Source organism: Triturus cristatus, chromosome 2_1 (genome assembly GCF_964204655.1).
Source record: "Triturus cristatus chromosome 2_1, aTriCri1.1, whole genome shotgun sequence".
NCBI classification, from domain to species: Eukaryota; Metazoa; Chordata; class Amphibia; order Caudata; family Salamandridae; genus Triturus; species Triturus cristatus.
Window position 1 is genome coordinate 930,088,025 of NC_140581.1, and position 13,909 is coordinate 930,101,933.

The 13,909-nt window shown below is 50.3% G+C and overlaps 1 protein-coding gene across 3 annotated transcripts in view; it reads right to left on the bottom strand.

Annotated features, from left to right (window-relative positions):
- Positions 1–13,909, bottom strand: part of VPS13A (vacuolar protein sorting 13 homolog A) — a 2,314,464-nt gene that overhangs the window by 1,749,312 nt on the left and 551,243 nt on the right. For all 3 annotated transcript variants that reach the window (XM_085633365.1, XM_085633382.1, XM_085633374.1), the window contains exon 25: positions 850–1,022. In XM_085633365.1, the coding sequence (XP_085489491.1) occupies positions 850–1,022 (173 nt within the window). The remainder of the gene's footprint in view (positions 1–849; positions 1,023–13,909) is intronic.

Genomic DNA, 13,909 nt, shown 5'->3' on the forward strand with positions numbered 1-13,909 from the left:
GAAAGTGATTTCACAGATGCTTTTACCTCGCATGACAGCACTGGATTAGCTACTTGTCTCACTCTCTGGCGCCTCCTGATTGTTGTTGAGCGGTCAAGGGAAGGGCAAGGCGTGTCCACCACAGACTCCTGAGACCAGGGGTAGCAAGAGAAGAACCAGAGGCACCAAAGAGCAAGCCCGGATAGCATCTGCACGCCAGGTAGGTGACCCCCATAAAGTATAGAAACTTTGATTAAGTATACATTGATACCGTAAATATAATTTATAAAGCACTTACAACCCCTGAGCAGGCTTTGAAGTGGTTTTCCGGTCAGTAGCACGCTACTCAAGACCCCAAGACTAGTAGTCACCTGCAGCATGTTTTGGGGCTCTTGGACTGTGATGTTGTGTGTCGTTTGGTATTCTTTCCTCATTATTTTGGCAGAGCCGGCCACCGTCCATTGATCCACGCCGGGAACTAAATACTGGGAGGGGGTGTTAAATGACATCTCAAATCCCGAGATTCTTGCAATACATGTCACCAAGCCTTCCTAATACACACAATTCAAGCTGCATTCACTGAGGGAAAGGCAACTGGCACTGGTACTATGTGAAGTGAGGCAGGCAATCAAGTGTTTTATGGGGTACAGCCAACATTTCAGACCCTGCTATTGGATGTATACACTGTGGAACATTGCAGAAATGGAAAAACCAAACTTGTTATGTCAGTCCAGCTTGAACAGATTCATCTTATAAAAAGATATGGTCCATAAACACTTAATGCCAACAATATGTAGTTAAAATGTAAATGTATTATTTTTTCATTCATTCAATTTCACAAAGACAGACTGGATATAATTACATTCATACCTCTGGTATTTCAAATCTCATTTGAAATTCAGTCATATTCTTCAGAGATTCCTGTTTCTGTAACCTGTTTCTTCGCATGCTACCAGATCGACTTAGGGAACATGTGGCTACATCAAAAAAGGCAATATCATCCACTGGGCTGCTTGGAGCATCATAGAATTCCTCCTCAGTATCTACAAGTAAATAACAAAATAAAACACATAACGGATTGTTATTTATACATTAGCTGATAATTTTTCATTACACAAAACGCAAACAAGTACAGAAGCTATGTTTTCGTATGAGTAGTTGGAATACTGAATTTAAAAATAGCTAATTAAGGTTAGGTTAAGTGTTTGTAACTGCATCCAACTGTTTCAAGAATGTCATTGGAGCAAAAGGGTGCTTTTAGAAAGAAAACCTACTATGCATTCAGCAAACAAGATGTAGGACATTCAATGAAAGGTGCCCTAAGAAACATTATTCTAAGGAAAATTACCCAATATAAGATGACCACTACATACATAAACAATGAAGCTTTCTAGGTACCAGAGCCCTAGTTGGTAAAAATGTGCACGTCAGTGTTGTCATCTGTCCTCCTTCTTGTTTGCTCTAGGCAAGGAGCCTCTTGCTTGTCATTGTGACGTTGGGGAGACAACATGTTGTGATAAGTAAAGTGGTTGTTCAAGTCATCTCATAAGCTGCATATGCAGGATATGCGGACTGACTTGTTGCCTATACTGGCACATCCAGACGTGTTCAGGCTGCGCCTCCTGCTGCCTGGTGTTCGAGGCCCGCCTCCGTAGGTTTGCCTCAACTGTGACTGTGCTATTGTGTGACTGAATTGTACTGTACTTTACTGTTTTCTGCTCTGTGATCGTTTTTCCCTCCCCCCCCCCTTGTGCCCCTTTTGCCTCCTGTTTCCTTTTCGCCGTCCATCTCTCCCGTTTTCCCGCTGCTGTGTCCCTTGCGACCCAGCTTCCCCCAGCTCACCCACTGGCCCGCTCCCCCCTCCCAGCTGCTCCTCCTTCCCACCGCCCCTTCTTATGGCGGCGGCTGCGCAGTGAAGGGAGCGACCCTTGACCCTGTTTCCAGGCAGGATTCTCCCCACGCCGCGCAGCTCCACCTGCCTGTGCCCAGCTGCCACTTCTGCCGCCTGGTGTTCGAGGCCCGCCTCCGTAGGTTTGCCTCTACTGTTACTATGCTATGTGTGACAGAATTGTACTGTATTTTACCGTTTTCTGCACTGTGATCGTTTTTCCCTCTCCCCCCCCCCTTTGTGCCCCTTTTGCCTCCAGTTTCCCTTTCGCCGTCCATCTTTCCTGTTTTCCTGCCGCTGCGTGCCTTGCGGCCCCGCCCCCCGCTCACCCATTGGCCCGCTACCCCCTACCAGCTGCTCCTCCCTCCCACCTCCCCTTCTTATGACAGCCGCTGCGCGGAACCCATGGCACCCGCGGACGCCGCGACGCCCATCTCCGCTATGACTCCAGCACCCTCCACACTCTCAACACCAGACGATCACGCACCTGCTGCCTGGCTGCCCCTAAGCGCACGCAAGGACCCTTCTCCTGCCGGAACTGCAGCTACACTAGCATCCGGCCCACCAACCCTCCTACCAAAGAACCAAACTACCTCAGATGCATCCTTCTCAACACCCGCTCTGCCCGAAAACATGCCGTTGAACTCTGGGACCTACTCGACTCCAACACCCCAGACGTCGTCTTCCTGACAGAGACCTGGCTGAACCCCTCCTCGGCATCCGAAATCGCCATAGCCATCCCGGAAGGCTACAAGATCACCCGCAGGGACGGCACCAACGGAGTAGGAGGGGGAATCGTCACTGTCCACAGGAACACTCTCAAAGTCTCGACCAGTACTGACGACACCCTCAGCACCGCCAAACACCTGCACTTACAGATCCACACCGACCCCATCACCACCCTCAGCGGAACCCTCATCTACAGGCCCCCCAGACCCCGACCACAGTTCAGTGACTCCATCGCCGACTTCGTCAGAACACACGCCCTAGCCTCCACGGACTACATCCTCCTCGGGGACCTGAACTTCCACCTCGAGAACAACAACGACTCCAACTCCTCCACCCTGATCGACAACCTCGGACTTAGACATCTCGTCACAACATCCACCCACTCCGCCGGCCACACGCTCGACCAAATCTTCTCCGGAAGCTCCCACGTCTCCTTAAACCACACCACCGAACTCCACTGGGCCAACCACTGTTGCATCCACTTCACCTTCTGGGAACCAACCACGCACCACCGCACCAGGTGCCTCACCGCCGCTGGAGCAAAGTCACCGAAGACCATATAACCACCACCCTCGCCCGGAGCCCACCCGCAGACCTGACCGACCCGACGCCGCCACCCACAACCTCAGCCAGTGGATCGACAACTGCGCCAACACCCTTTCCCCGCTCAAAAACCCTCCAACAACCACACGAGAAAGAAAGCCAGCTGGTTCACTGAAGATTTCCAGGCCTCCAAGCAAACCTGCCTAAAGCAAGAGAAGAACTGGATCCGCGAACGAACACCAGAAAGCTACGCCGCCCACAAGAACGCCACCCGCAGACATCATCACCTCATCAGATCCGCCAAAAGGGCCTCCTTCAAAGACCGCCTTGTCAACAACGCATACAAAAGCAAAGAGCTCTTCAACATCGTGAAGGAACTCTCCAACCCAAGCTCCAACACCAACGACATCCCACCTTCGCAAGACCTGTGCGACTTGCTGGCCACCTTCTTCCACCGTAAGATCGCAGACATCCACAACCGCTTCGACACCATTGTGAGAAGTTGGCCTGATATATGATGTCACTAATTCTAGTGTACACCTTGTATCAGTCCAAACAACCCTTATGGTGATTGGTTGTAAAGTCAACCTTATAGACCAGCTATCCTAGTGGTAGCATAGACAAGAGCAGTCTTAGGCTAAACTCTGTATGGCATGTGAAGCCAGCTGTTATACCATATGTAGTCCCTTGAATACCAAATGAAAGGACACCACAACAGATATATATAAAAATAGAATGTATTTATTCTAGTCAAAATACCCTCAGCACTCTTTATGAGATTCGAGGTAAGTACAACACAGTCTTATTTAAGCATACATTAAGTCACACAGGTAAGTAATACAGTTAGGCCCTAGGGGCCACGCAAACCATATACTAAGTAAGTGGTATAAGAACCACTGTCACGAACACAGGATAGGCCTAGGCATAGGGAATCGCTGGGGCTACACTATACTACCAAAGGTTAGGAAGTGGGAGGCCCACGGGATTCAGGTGCAGAGTGGAAACACTCACGCGTAATGCGTAAAAGTCAATAGAAATAGTAGTTATTAGAAATTAAGAGTTTTAGGACACTTCTGGAATAGCTAGGAGTTCGAGACTTGGAAACTAGACCCTAGGATAGTCACTACCCTTGTGAGCACCGGAGTACTCAAGTTACCTAGCCCACGGGCTGCGGGTGCATAGGTGGGAACTTGCTTCGGGTTTCGTCGTTGACTCCTATGGATGCCTGAAGGAAAGTTGCTGACAGGCAGTCAGTGAAGAGTGTCCGGTGGATCCAAAGGATGGAATCAAGAAGGAAGGATACCTGCAAGCAGAAGGGACAGAGTCTAGCTCACCAGCCAGGAGCCGTGAAGGAACCAGGAAGGAACCAGGCGATGTCGTGCAGATGCAGGTGAAGAGGTGAAGCTTGTCGCAGCAGCCACGGGTACCAGGAGACGTCGAGGACGACCAGGACCAGGAGGCGAGCTGTCCCACGAAGGCTCTTGCTGTCGGCGGCATCGATGTCGAGTTAGGACCTAACAAGCCTTGGCAAGCGGAACCCACGCAGAATGGAGGACTTGCTTCTGGTGCAGACTAGGAAGGTCTGGGGTGCTTCTCTTTCACAGAGGAGCGAGTGCCAGTCTGGAGGAGCCGGCCCAGCAAGGTGAAATCAAAGGTTCGTCGTCGCAGAGGTCACTAGCTAACGGGCCAGCAACCGGACAACACGTCGAGCAACTCAGGTGCAGAAGGGCCCCACGCAGAACACGTGAAGTGTGGGGAGCTGATCTTCTTTGCAGATGGTGCTCGGGATGGGGGCTTCTCAATTCCCCAAGCACAGCCTCGAGGGAGCCTCAGAAGTCGCGCTAGTCAGTTACTAGCCACTTTTCCCAAGTCGCCGGTCGCCGTCCCTCGTCGCCTCCACGGGTCTCAGCTTTGCTGTAGAGGTGGATCTGGTTCAGAGGTGTCTGGAAGTCTCGGCGCTGGTCAGTCTCTGTAGTCGTCCCTCGTAGGATCAGTCGCAAAGCAAGCAGCGGTCGCTAAATGGTGCCTGGTTGCCCAGGGTGGTCACTCCTTGGCCACAAGGGAGATTCTTCAGTCTTTTTCCTGAGGTCGAATGTCGAAGGTCCAGAGTTTCTGTTCAAGTTGCAGATTCAGGATAATCTAATTCTGCAGGGCTCAGCTACCTGCTGATATACTGGGCTAGTGGGCTGGGCTACCTGCAAGGTCCCTCCTATGGGTAGGACCAGGAAGGGGAGTGGTTACACCCCCTTTCCTTTGTCCAGTTTCACGCCAGAGCTGGGGCTGGCGTGCCCCAGCGCCGGTTTGAACTGGACTATGCATGGGACACCTTGTGTGCCCCAGGCAGTGTCTAGTTTCTTTCATCCCTCCCTGCCCCAATACACTGAGTCCTGTCTGGGGTGGTGCTCGCACCTCCCAGACAGGAAACCTATTGTCCAAGCCTCCCTCGCTGGAAGGACTCCCAGCAGCAGGAGGTCAGACTTCTGTCTGTGGCAGCAGCATCCATTTTGTGATGCTGGGGCTCTGGTTAACTTTAACCGGGTAAGTAGGTTTCAACATGTCTTCTCCCTCTAGAAGGGAGGAATAATATCCTCATCGCCAGAAATGGTATGGGGGTATTATTCCAAAGTGTTAGACACCTTACACGACATGTTTTGATAAAGCCAGACCATAGTTACCATAACCGTTTTCATAGAACAGCTATAAGGACATGGTTCCGAAAGCTGTAGACAGGCTCAGCTCATGCTAGAGCACCATCTCACATGTTACCAAGCACTCTGCCTCCAGGATTGTTAAGGCCTGCCATAGGAGTGGCTGATAGATACACATGTGTCTATATATAAGGTAGGTATAGGAATACTACACCTAAGCAAGGGGTGATTACACGACCTTGCCCCAGCTGAGTGATCAGCCAGTTGTGTCATAATGGAAGGCCAGGCCAGGGGTGGCATAATACATGCTGCAGCCCCGGGCAGGCCTAGGGTACACCTATGCCCTGGGTACCTAAGGTACACTATACAGGGGCCAATAAGGTGATCCTTACCAATTGGGTTATGCACCTAAAGTACATAATATGAATTTAGAGAGAGAACAGCTGGGCTGTGGGTCTGATTGGCAGGCCCACAGCCACATCTAAGTCGAAAACCAGTGAAGCAAAAGCAAAAATTGGGGGTGAACATAGAAAGCAGACCCTACTCTCCTACAACCATGACCGCCCCAACAACCGCCGTGACCTCCGCCCCCATGGCCACCAGCCGTACCAACCGCCTGCTCTCCTGGACCAACATCAAAGACACCATCAAGATCATGAGCACCGTCCACTCCAGATCCCCGTCAGACCCTTGCCCACACCACATCTTCCGCCGAGATCAACGCCTTACTCAAGACACCTAAAGCGGACCCCAAGGACTTCCGACCCATCTCCCTGCTCCCGTTCCCGGCGAAGGTCATCGAGAAGGCCGTCAACAAACAACTGACCAGCTTCTTCGAGGAGAACAGCATCCTTGACGCGTCCCAGTCCGGGTTTTGCAGCAACCACAGCACCGAAACTGCCCTCATTGCCGCCACCGATGACATCAGGACCCTACTAGCAACGGAGAAACCGCGGCCCTCATCCTCCTGGACCTGTCAGCCGCCTTCGACATGGTCTGCCACCGCACACTACGAACACACCTCCATGACGCCGGGAACCAGGAGAAGGCCCTGGACTGGACCACCTCTTTCCTCTCCGGTAGAACACAGAGCTTCCGCCTCCCCCCTCTTCCGCTCCGAAGCCACCGAGATCATCTGCGGCGTACCCCAGGGCTCATCCCTCAGCCCAACGCTGTTCAACATCTACATGGCTCCACTCACCCGACTTCACGACCTCAACATCATCTCTTACGCCGATGACACCCAGCTGACCCTCTACCTCACCAAGGACCCCCAACACCGCCAAAACCAACCTACACGAAGGAATGAAGGCCGTCGCCGACTGGATGAGAGACAGCCGACTGAAGCTCAACTCGGACAAGACGGAGGTACTCATCCTCGGTTCCACCCCCTCGGCCTGGGACGACGCCTGGTGGGTGACTGCACTAGGAACAGCCCCAACACCCACCGACAACGCACGAAAACTAGGGATCATCCTAGACTCCACCCTCTCCATGACGAAGCGTGTCAACGCCGTTTCTTCCTCCTGCTTCAACACTCTCTGCATGCTCCGTAGGATCTACAAGTGGATCCCCACTGAAACGAGGAGGACGGTCACCCAGGCCCTCATCAGCAGCAGACTGGACTATGGCAATGCCCTCTAAGCAGGAGCCTCGCCCAAACTCTTGAAGCGGCTCCAACGCATCCAGAACGCCTCCGCACGCCTGATCCTCGACATCCCTTATCCGCAGCCACATCACACCCCACCTGAGAGACCTGTACTGGCTCCCCGTCAACAAGAGGATAACCTTCAAGCTCCACACCCACGCACACAAAGCACTCCACAACAACGGACCAACGTACCACAACAGCCGACTCAGCTTCTACACCTCCACCCACCAGCTCCGCTCCACCGACCACGCCCTCGTCACTGTCCCCCGCTTCCGAAGAGCGACCTCCAGTGGCAGATCCTTCTCCCACCTCACCGCCAAGACCTGGATCACCCTCCCCATCCACCTACGACAGACCTAGGACCTGCTGACCTTCAGAAGGCTCCTCAAGACCTGGCTCTTCTAACAGTAGCGGCATGCTACCCCCACCCCCAGCGCCTTGAGACCCTCACGGGTATGTAGTGTGCTTTACAAATGTTATGATTGATTGATTGTTCAGGCTGGTATCAGATTTAAGAGAGCACAAAAGAAAACTGTTTTTTTTCTTCTCTGGTACCATTGTCGGACGTGACCAAGAACTGCACATTTTTGAGTACTTAGAGATACAAGTATATAGGACATCAATCATATATTTAAATACTTAGGGATACAAATATATAGGACATCAATCAGAGGATGTGATAGCTCGAAACCTCACCTGGGTACCATCAAATTATATACCATCAATCTGCTTTTTAGATGGCTACTGCTGTCCAATATGATTAGAGTTACACTAAGATGCTTATTCTGCACCGCATGCTCAATAGCTTTGTGGGCAAACGGGTGATAGTTAGGCAATCCTTTTTCCAGAAACCTGATACTTTGTTGACCAAAATGATTTGGGTGTCGGCAGATGAAGGGTAGCCCTAGCAAAATTGTATTTGTCTAAAGACGAATTGAGTTTAGGATCACCTGACTTTGAAACATATTTCTTGCTGGAACAACTCAAGTGAGAGGTGAAGTGGTTGAATCCATCAGAGGGCTCGGAGATGAGGTATGTGAGAAGCACAGTAGGTACTGCCTCAATAGGGGGACACTAGTCCGGCACATAGGAGCTGGGAACTTCGCCCATGATTCCGATTCATAAACCTAAATAATGTTGTAACAAATATTTGAGGAAGACTCAGTTGAATACACACCTGATTTCCCACTCAGGTGTGTCCCTAGGTTCAGGTTTGTAGCTGCTACTACGAACTGCATAGTGTGGCCCAGGTCGACATCTCTACATAGAGAATGGCCCAGTGGAACAGTTCTTAATTCAAGCCTCATTGAGCAGAGTAGTTAAGTCAACATGAGTCAGTGGAACCAGAGACTGATGCTGTTTTGCAGGCACTATTGAAAAGGGGGAAACATTGTACACTGGTTACTCAGCTATACTGAACCATAAGGGGAAACCTCAGATCTAGCTTGCTGGGCTTCAAACGTAAGTGGGAGATGGACTTTGGGGAAGAGCTTATGGACTGAGAGTAACTTAGAGCTTTAAATCATACAGACCGGGTGTCCAGAAATGCGGGATTTAAGCCGCTTTGGTTTAAGTACATAAAATCTATTTACCTGATATAATGATTAATAGCTTTACTAGGACTGAGTCTTTGGAACCACTCTTGCGCCTTCCACAGATGGGGAGGAGGCTTAAATTAAGACAGAGTAAACCTGCAACAGATGGAATTCTGCCACACCTTAGGTAGAAAAGGATGTTTTATTTTTTAAGTAGTCAAAGAAGAAGATAAATTCCCTTCGGTAACCAAATAAAATAATTGCTCAACCAATCACCTCAAATATGCCACAAACCATTCATGTCAATCATACAAAAAACCCATATACCTATATTTGAAATGCCACAAGACAACCACTGACTAATAATGGAATTCCACCTATATTTTATTAAACAAATGTTGGCGCAATTAAAAAACATTCATTATACAGAATTCTGTATAATGTAGAACAATTATTTTATTTATTTACAGAAGGGAATTTATCTTCTTCTTTGACTAAGTAACGCCCTGTCCCTTTGATACGTGGGGCTCCTCTCTTTTTATTGGGTTATTTTTTAAGTACACATACCTTTAGAAAATAGTCTAAGAAGGTGTAGACTTATGAGGTTTGGGTGAAGCAGTCTGCGTTTTTGTTGGGTCTCCAGGTCTTTCAAAGAGGATGATGGAACTGGGGATGGATGCTCAAAATCAACAGGTGGGAGTACCGGATCCTCCAATTAAAGTTTGGGGAAATTCTTTCTGTCCTTCTTTAGAACCTGTGAGAAGCAAAGGCATGAACACAGAGCCAGAACAGGTCCCCCAGGAAGCCTTGTGGTGAAAACTCAAGAGCACAAAAGACTTGACAGTTTTCATGGTAGGGAAAAATCTCCCCCAAGCAAGCCCTATTGGGTGAAAATGCCTTGAGATAACTCCGCGTACAAACACCAGCAGGATAACGAAGCTAATGGGCCAAAAACCTTTGCACCAGCCAGGCTGGACCACAAGTAAGAAACATCAGGATCAAATCCTAAATGTTCCAGCTTCTTTATGGGAGGACACATTTGAACACTGCTGTGTCCAGAATGGCGGCTATAAAGGAAATCCCCAGCACTGACCACGGGTGGAATTTCGGCTCCCTAGGGAAGGTATAATCTAGATGGTCGTCTGCAGGTGGTCTACATCAATGACGAGTTTGCCTTTAACATCCAGTTGTCTAAGTACCTGAATGGAAGCACTTCTGACTTGTAAAGACGGGCAGCGACCAATGACATCACCTTTGTAAATACTGAGCAGCTGAGCTGACGCCGAAAACTAAGACGGTGAACTGAAACTGCTCCTTTGCGGAGTAGAACAAGTTACTTACCACCAGAAAAAGCGTTACCGAAGGTAAGTAACTTGTTCTTCTGATGGATACATCTGCCAGTGGATTCCTCACCTTGTGAAAAGATCACAGCAGTCCCACTCCCAGAGGAGAGTGTCCACCCTTCTATACCAAAAAGACCTGAAGGACGGAACAAGCAAAGTGATGCTTCGCGAAAGTGTGGAGGGAGGCCCAAGTTGCTGCCCTACAAATGTCCTCCACAGGAACACCTCTAGATAAGGCAGATGTAGAAGACTTAGCCCTGGTAGAATGAGCCCTTACACCATCTGGAGGTTCCTTATCGGCCAAAGAGTAACATATCTTGATGCACAAGATAATCCATCTGGAAAGGGTGCGCTTGTGCACCGTTCTGCCTTTCCTGCAGCCAACGAAGCCCTTGAAGAGCTGGTTATCCACTCGAAAGTCCTTAGTTCTATCGAGGTAAAAGCTCACCGCCCTCTTAGGGTCCAAGCGGTGAAGCCGCTCCTTCTCCTTGGAAGGGTGAGGGGGAGGGGGAGGATAGAAGGTAGGAAGGGTAATGGACTGCCCCAGATGGAAAGGAGTTACCTCCTTAGGCAGAAAAGCAGCCATGGTCCTGAGTACCATTCTTTCAGCATGAATGGTCAAGAGCGGGGGTTTCGAACTCTGAGCTTCAAGCTCACTTACCCTCCTTGCCGAGGTAATGGCAATGAGAAACACTGTTTTGAAAGACAATAGCTTTAAGGGACACATGTGCAAGGGCTCAAAAGGAGAACCCATCAAGTAAGTTAAGACAAGATTTAAGTCCCATTGAGGCACAATAAATGGAGTGGGCGGAAATTTGTTGGTCAGGCCCTTAATAAACCGTAATACAATGGGTGATTTAAACAAGGACAGCTGATCCGGCAAACAAAGGAATGCAAAGCCGATAAATAACCCTTCACAGTAGCTACAGCAAAACTTTGCTGAGCAAGAGAGAGAGCAAACTGAAGGATGTTGGATAAACGAGCCCTCAAAGGGTCAATAGATTTCTCTCCGCACCAAAGGACAAATTTAGACCACCTATAGGAATAGATAGACTTGGTTGAATGACGCCTGGCAGACAACATTACGTCTACCACGTCAGGCGGGAGAGAAAAAGAATTCAGGTTGCCCCGTTCAATCTCCAGGAATGAAGGTGTAAGCTCTGGAGGTGGGGGTGTAGAACCTGCCCCTCCGACTGTGAGAGGAGGTCTGCCCTGAGAGGGAGACAGAGCGGAGAGCACGAGGAGAGGTGGAGAAGATCTGTGTACCACACCCTTCTTGGCCAGTCCGGGGCGATCAATATGACTTGGGCCCGGTCTTGGCGAATCTTCCTCAGAACCCGAGGAATCAAGGGTATGGGAGGAAACGCGTAAAGGATACGCGAGTCCCATCTCAACTGAAACGCGTCCCCCAAAGTTCCCTGCATCGGATACTGGAGACTGCAGAATGACGGGCAGTGAGTTTTCTCGTGAGTGGCAAACAGGTCCACCCGAGGAGTTCCCCACATCCGAAAGACGTGACGAACCACCTCCGGATGGAGCCTCCACTCGTGGTCGGCAGAGAACTGTTGACTGAGACTGTCTGAACGCACGTTCAGAACTCCGGCCAGATGATTTGCCATCAGACAAATCTGATGATCCTGAACCCAGGACCAGACGCAGAGCCTCTCTGCAGAGGCAATGCGACCCCACTCCTCCCTGCTTGTTGACATACCACATCGCGGTAGTGTTGTCCGTCAGGACCTGTACCGACTGACCGCGTAGGGAAGGGAGGAAGGCCTTGAGTGCTAAACGTATCGCCCGCAACTCCAAAAGGTTGATGTGAAGCAACCTTTCCTCTGGAGACCAAAGACCTTTGATTTCCAGATCCCCCAGTTGCGCACCCCACCCTACAATGGATGCATCCATTATCACTGTGGCCGCCGATGGAGGTAGATGGAAGGGCTTTCCTTGAGACAGATTGCCCTCCATGCTCCACCAAGACAGATCCGCTGCAGCTTCTCTGGAGATCCTCACAGATTCCCTGATATCTCCGTTGTGCTGATACCACTGCCTGCGGAGGCACCACTGAAGCGCTCTCATGTGCCAGCGTGCATGGTTGAACAACAGAATGCAGGAAGCAAACAGACCGAGCAGACGAAGGACCTCCAGGACTGGAACGACAGCTCCATTGTAAAACAAAGGAATCATTTCCTGTATGTCGAGAATCCTTTGAGGAGGTGGGAATGCTCGACACACAGTAGTGGCCAGTACCGCCCCTATGAACAGGTTGCGCTGCGAGGGCACCAGGTGAGATTTGGGCACGTTTATCGAGAAACCCAATTTGTACAACAGCTGAGTTGTAACCTGCAGATGATGAAGCACCTTCTCTGGCGACTCCGCCTATATCAGCCAGTCGTCCAGATAGGGGAAAACTGGAATCCTCGACCTTCTGAGATGGGCTGCCACCACTGTCATCACCTTGGTGAAGACTCGAGGTGCAGTAGTAAGACCAAACGGGAGGACCGCAAACTGATAATGTTGCGACCCTACCGTAAAACGGAGATACTTCCTGTGCGACTTCAGGATGGGGATGTGAAAATACGCTTCCTGCAAGTCGATCAACACCATCCAGTCCTCCTGTTGCAGTGCTTGAAGAACCTGCGCAAGGGTGAGCATCTTGAACTTCTCCTGCTTCAGAAAAAAGTTCAAGATCCTGAGATCCAGGATTGGACGAAGCCTGCCATCCTTCTTTGAAAATTAGAAAATACTGGGAGTAGCATCCCTGACCCCTTTCCTGCTCTCGAACCACCTCTATTGCACCTTTTTTCAACAATGTAAGGACTTCCTCCTGCAGGAGAAGAAGGTGGTCCTCCGAGCAAGCACTTTGGCATGGAGGGTAATTCGGAGGGAATTCCCGAAAGGGAAGAGCATACCCATTTTCTACAAGATGTAGAACCCAAAGGTCTGTAGTGACCAATTCCCAATCTTGTAGAAAATGGGTAAGCCGGCCCCCCACAGGACCAACATGATCCAGAATGTTGGATCTACGGCTGCTTTGCAGTGGTAAGAGGGAGGGAGGAAGAGCACGACCTCTGTTCCTGCCCCTGTAGTTTTTATACAGGGTATTTTGTTGCTGCTGCTGTTGCTGCTGCTGAGGCTGCCTGTAGGCCCGAAAGGACGACCTCCCAAACCCTCTGTACCTCCTATAAGAGGAACCTCTAGGCTGTGCCTGCAGGCCCAGAGACTTGGCCGTGGCTTTGCTGTCCTTGAACCTTTCCAAGGCTGCATCCGCCTTTTCCCCGAACAGCCCAGAACCATCAAAACGCAGGCCCAGAAGCATTGCCTGCACATCAGGAGAGAACTCTCAAGATTTAAGCCAAGCACTCCTCCTTGTGGGGACAGAGGAGCCCATGATCCTGGCAACAGAGTCCGCAGTGCACGCCACTCTGGATAACCTGTCGTGCCGCAGCCTGAGTTTCTGACAGGACTTCATTGAAATTCTGCCTGTCCTACTCAGATAACTTAGGAGCCAGCTGTTTAGCAGAATCCATGAGAGCATGGATATAACGGCCCAAGAGACTGGTGGCATTTGTGGACTTTAAGGCCATACTCGC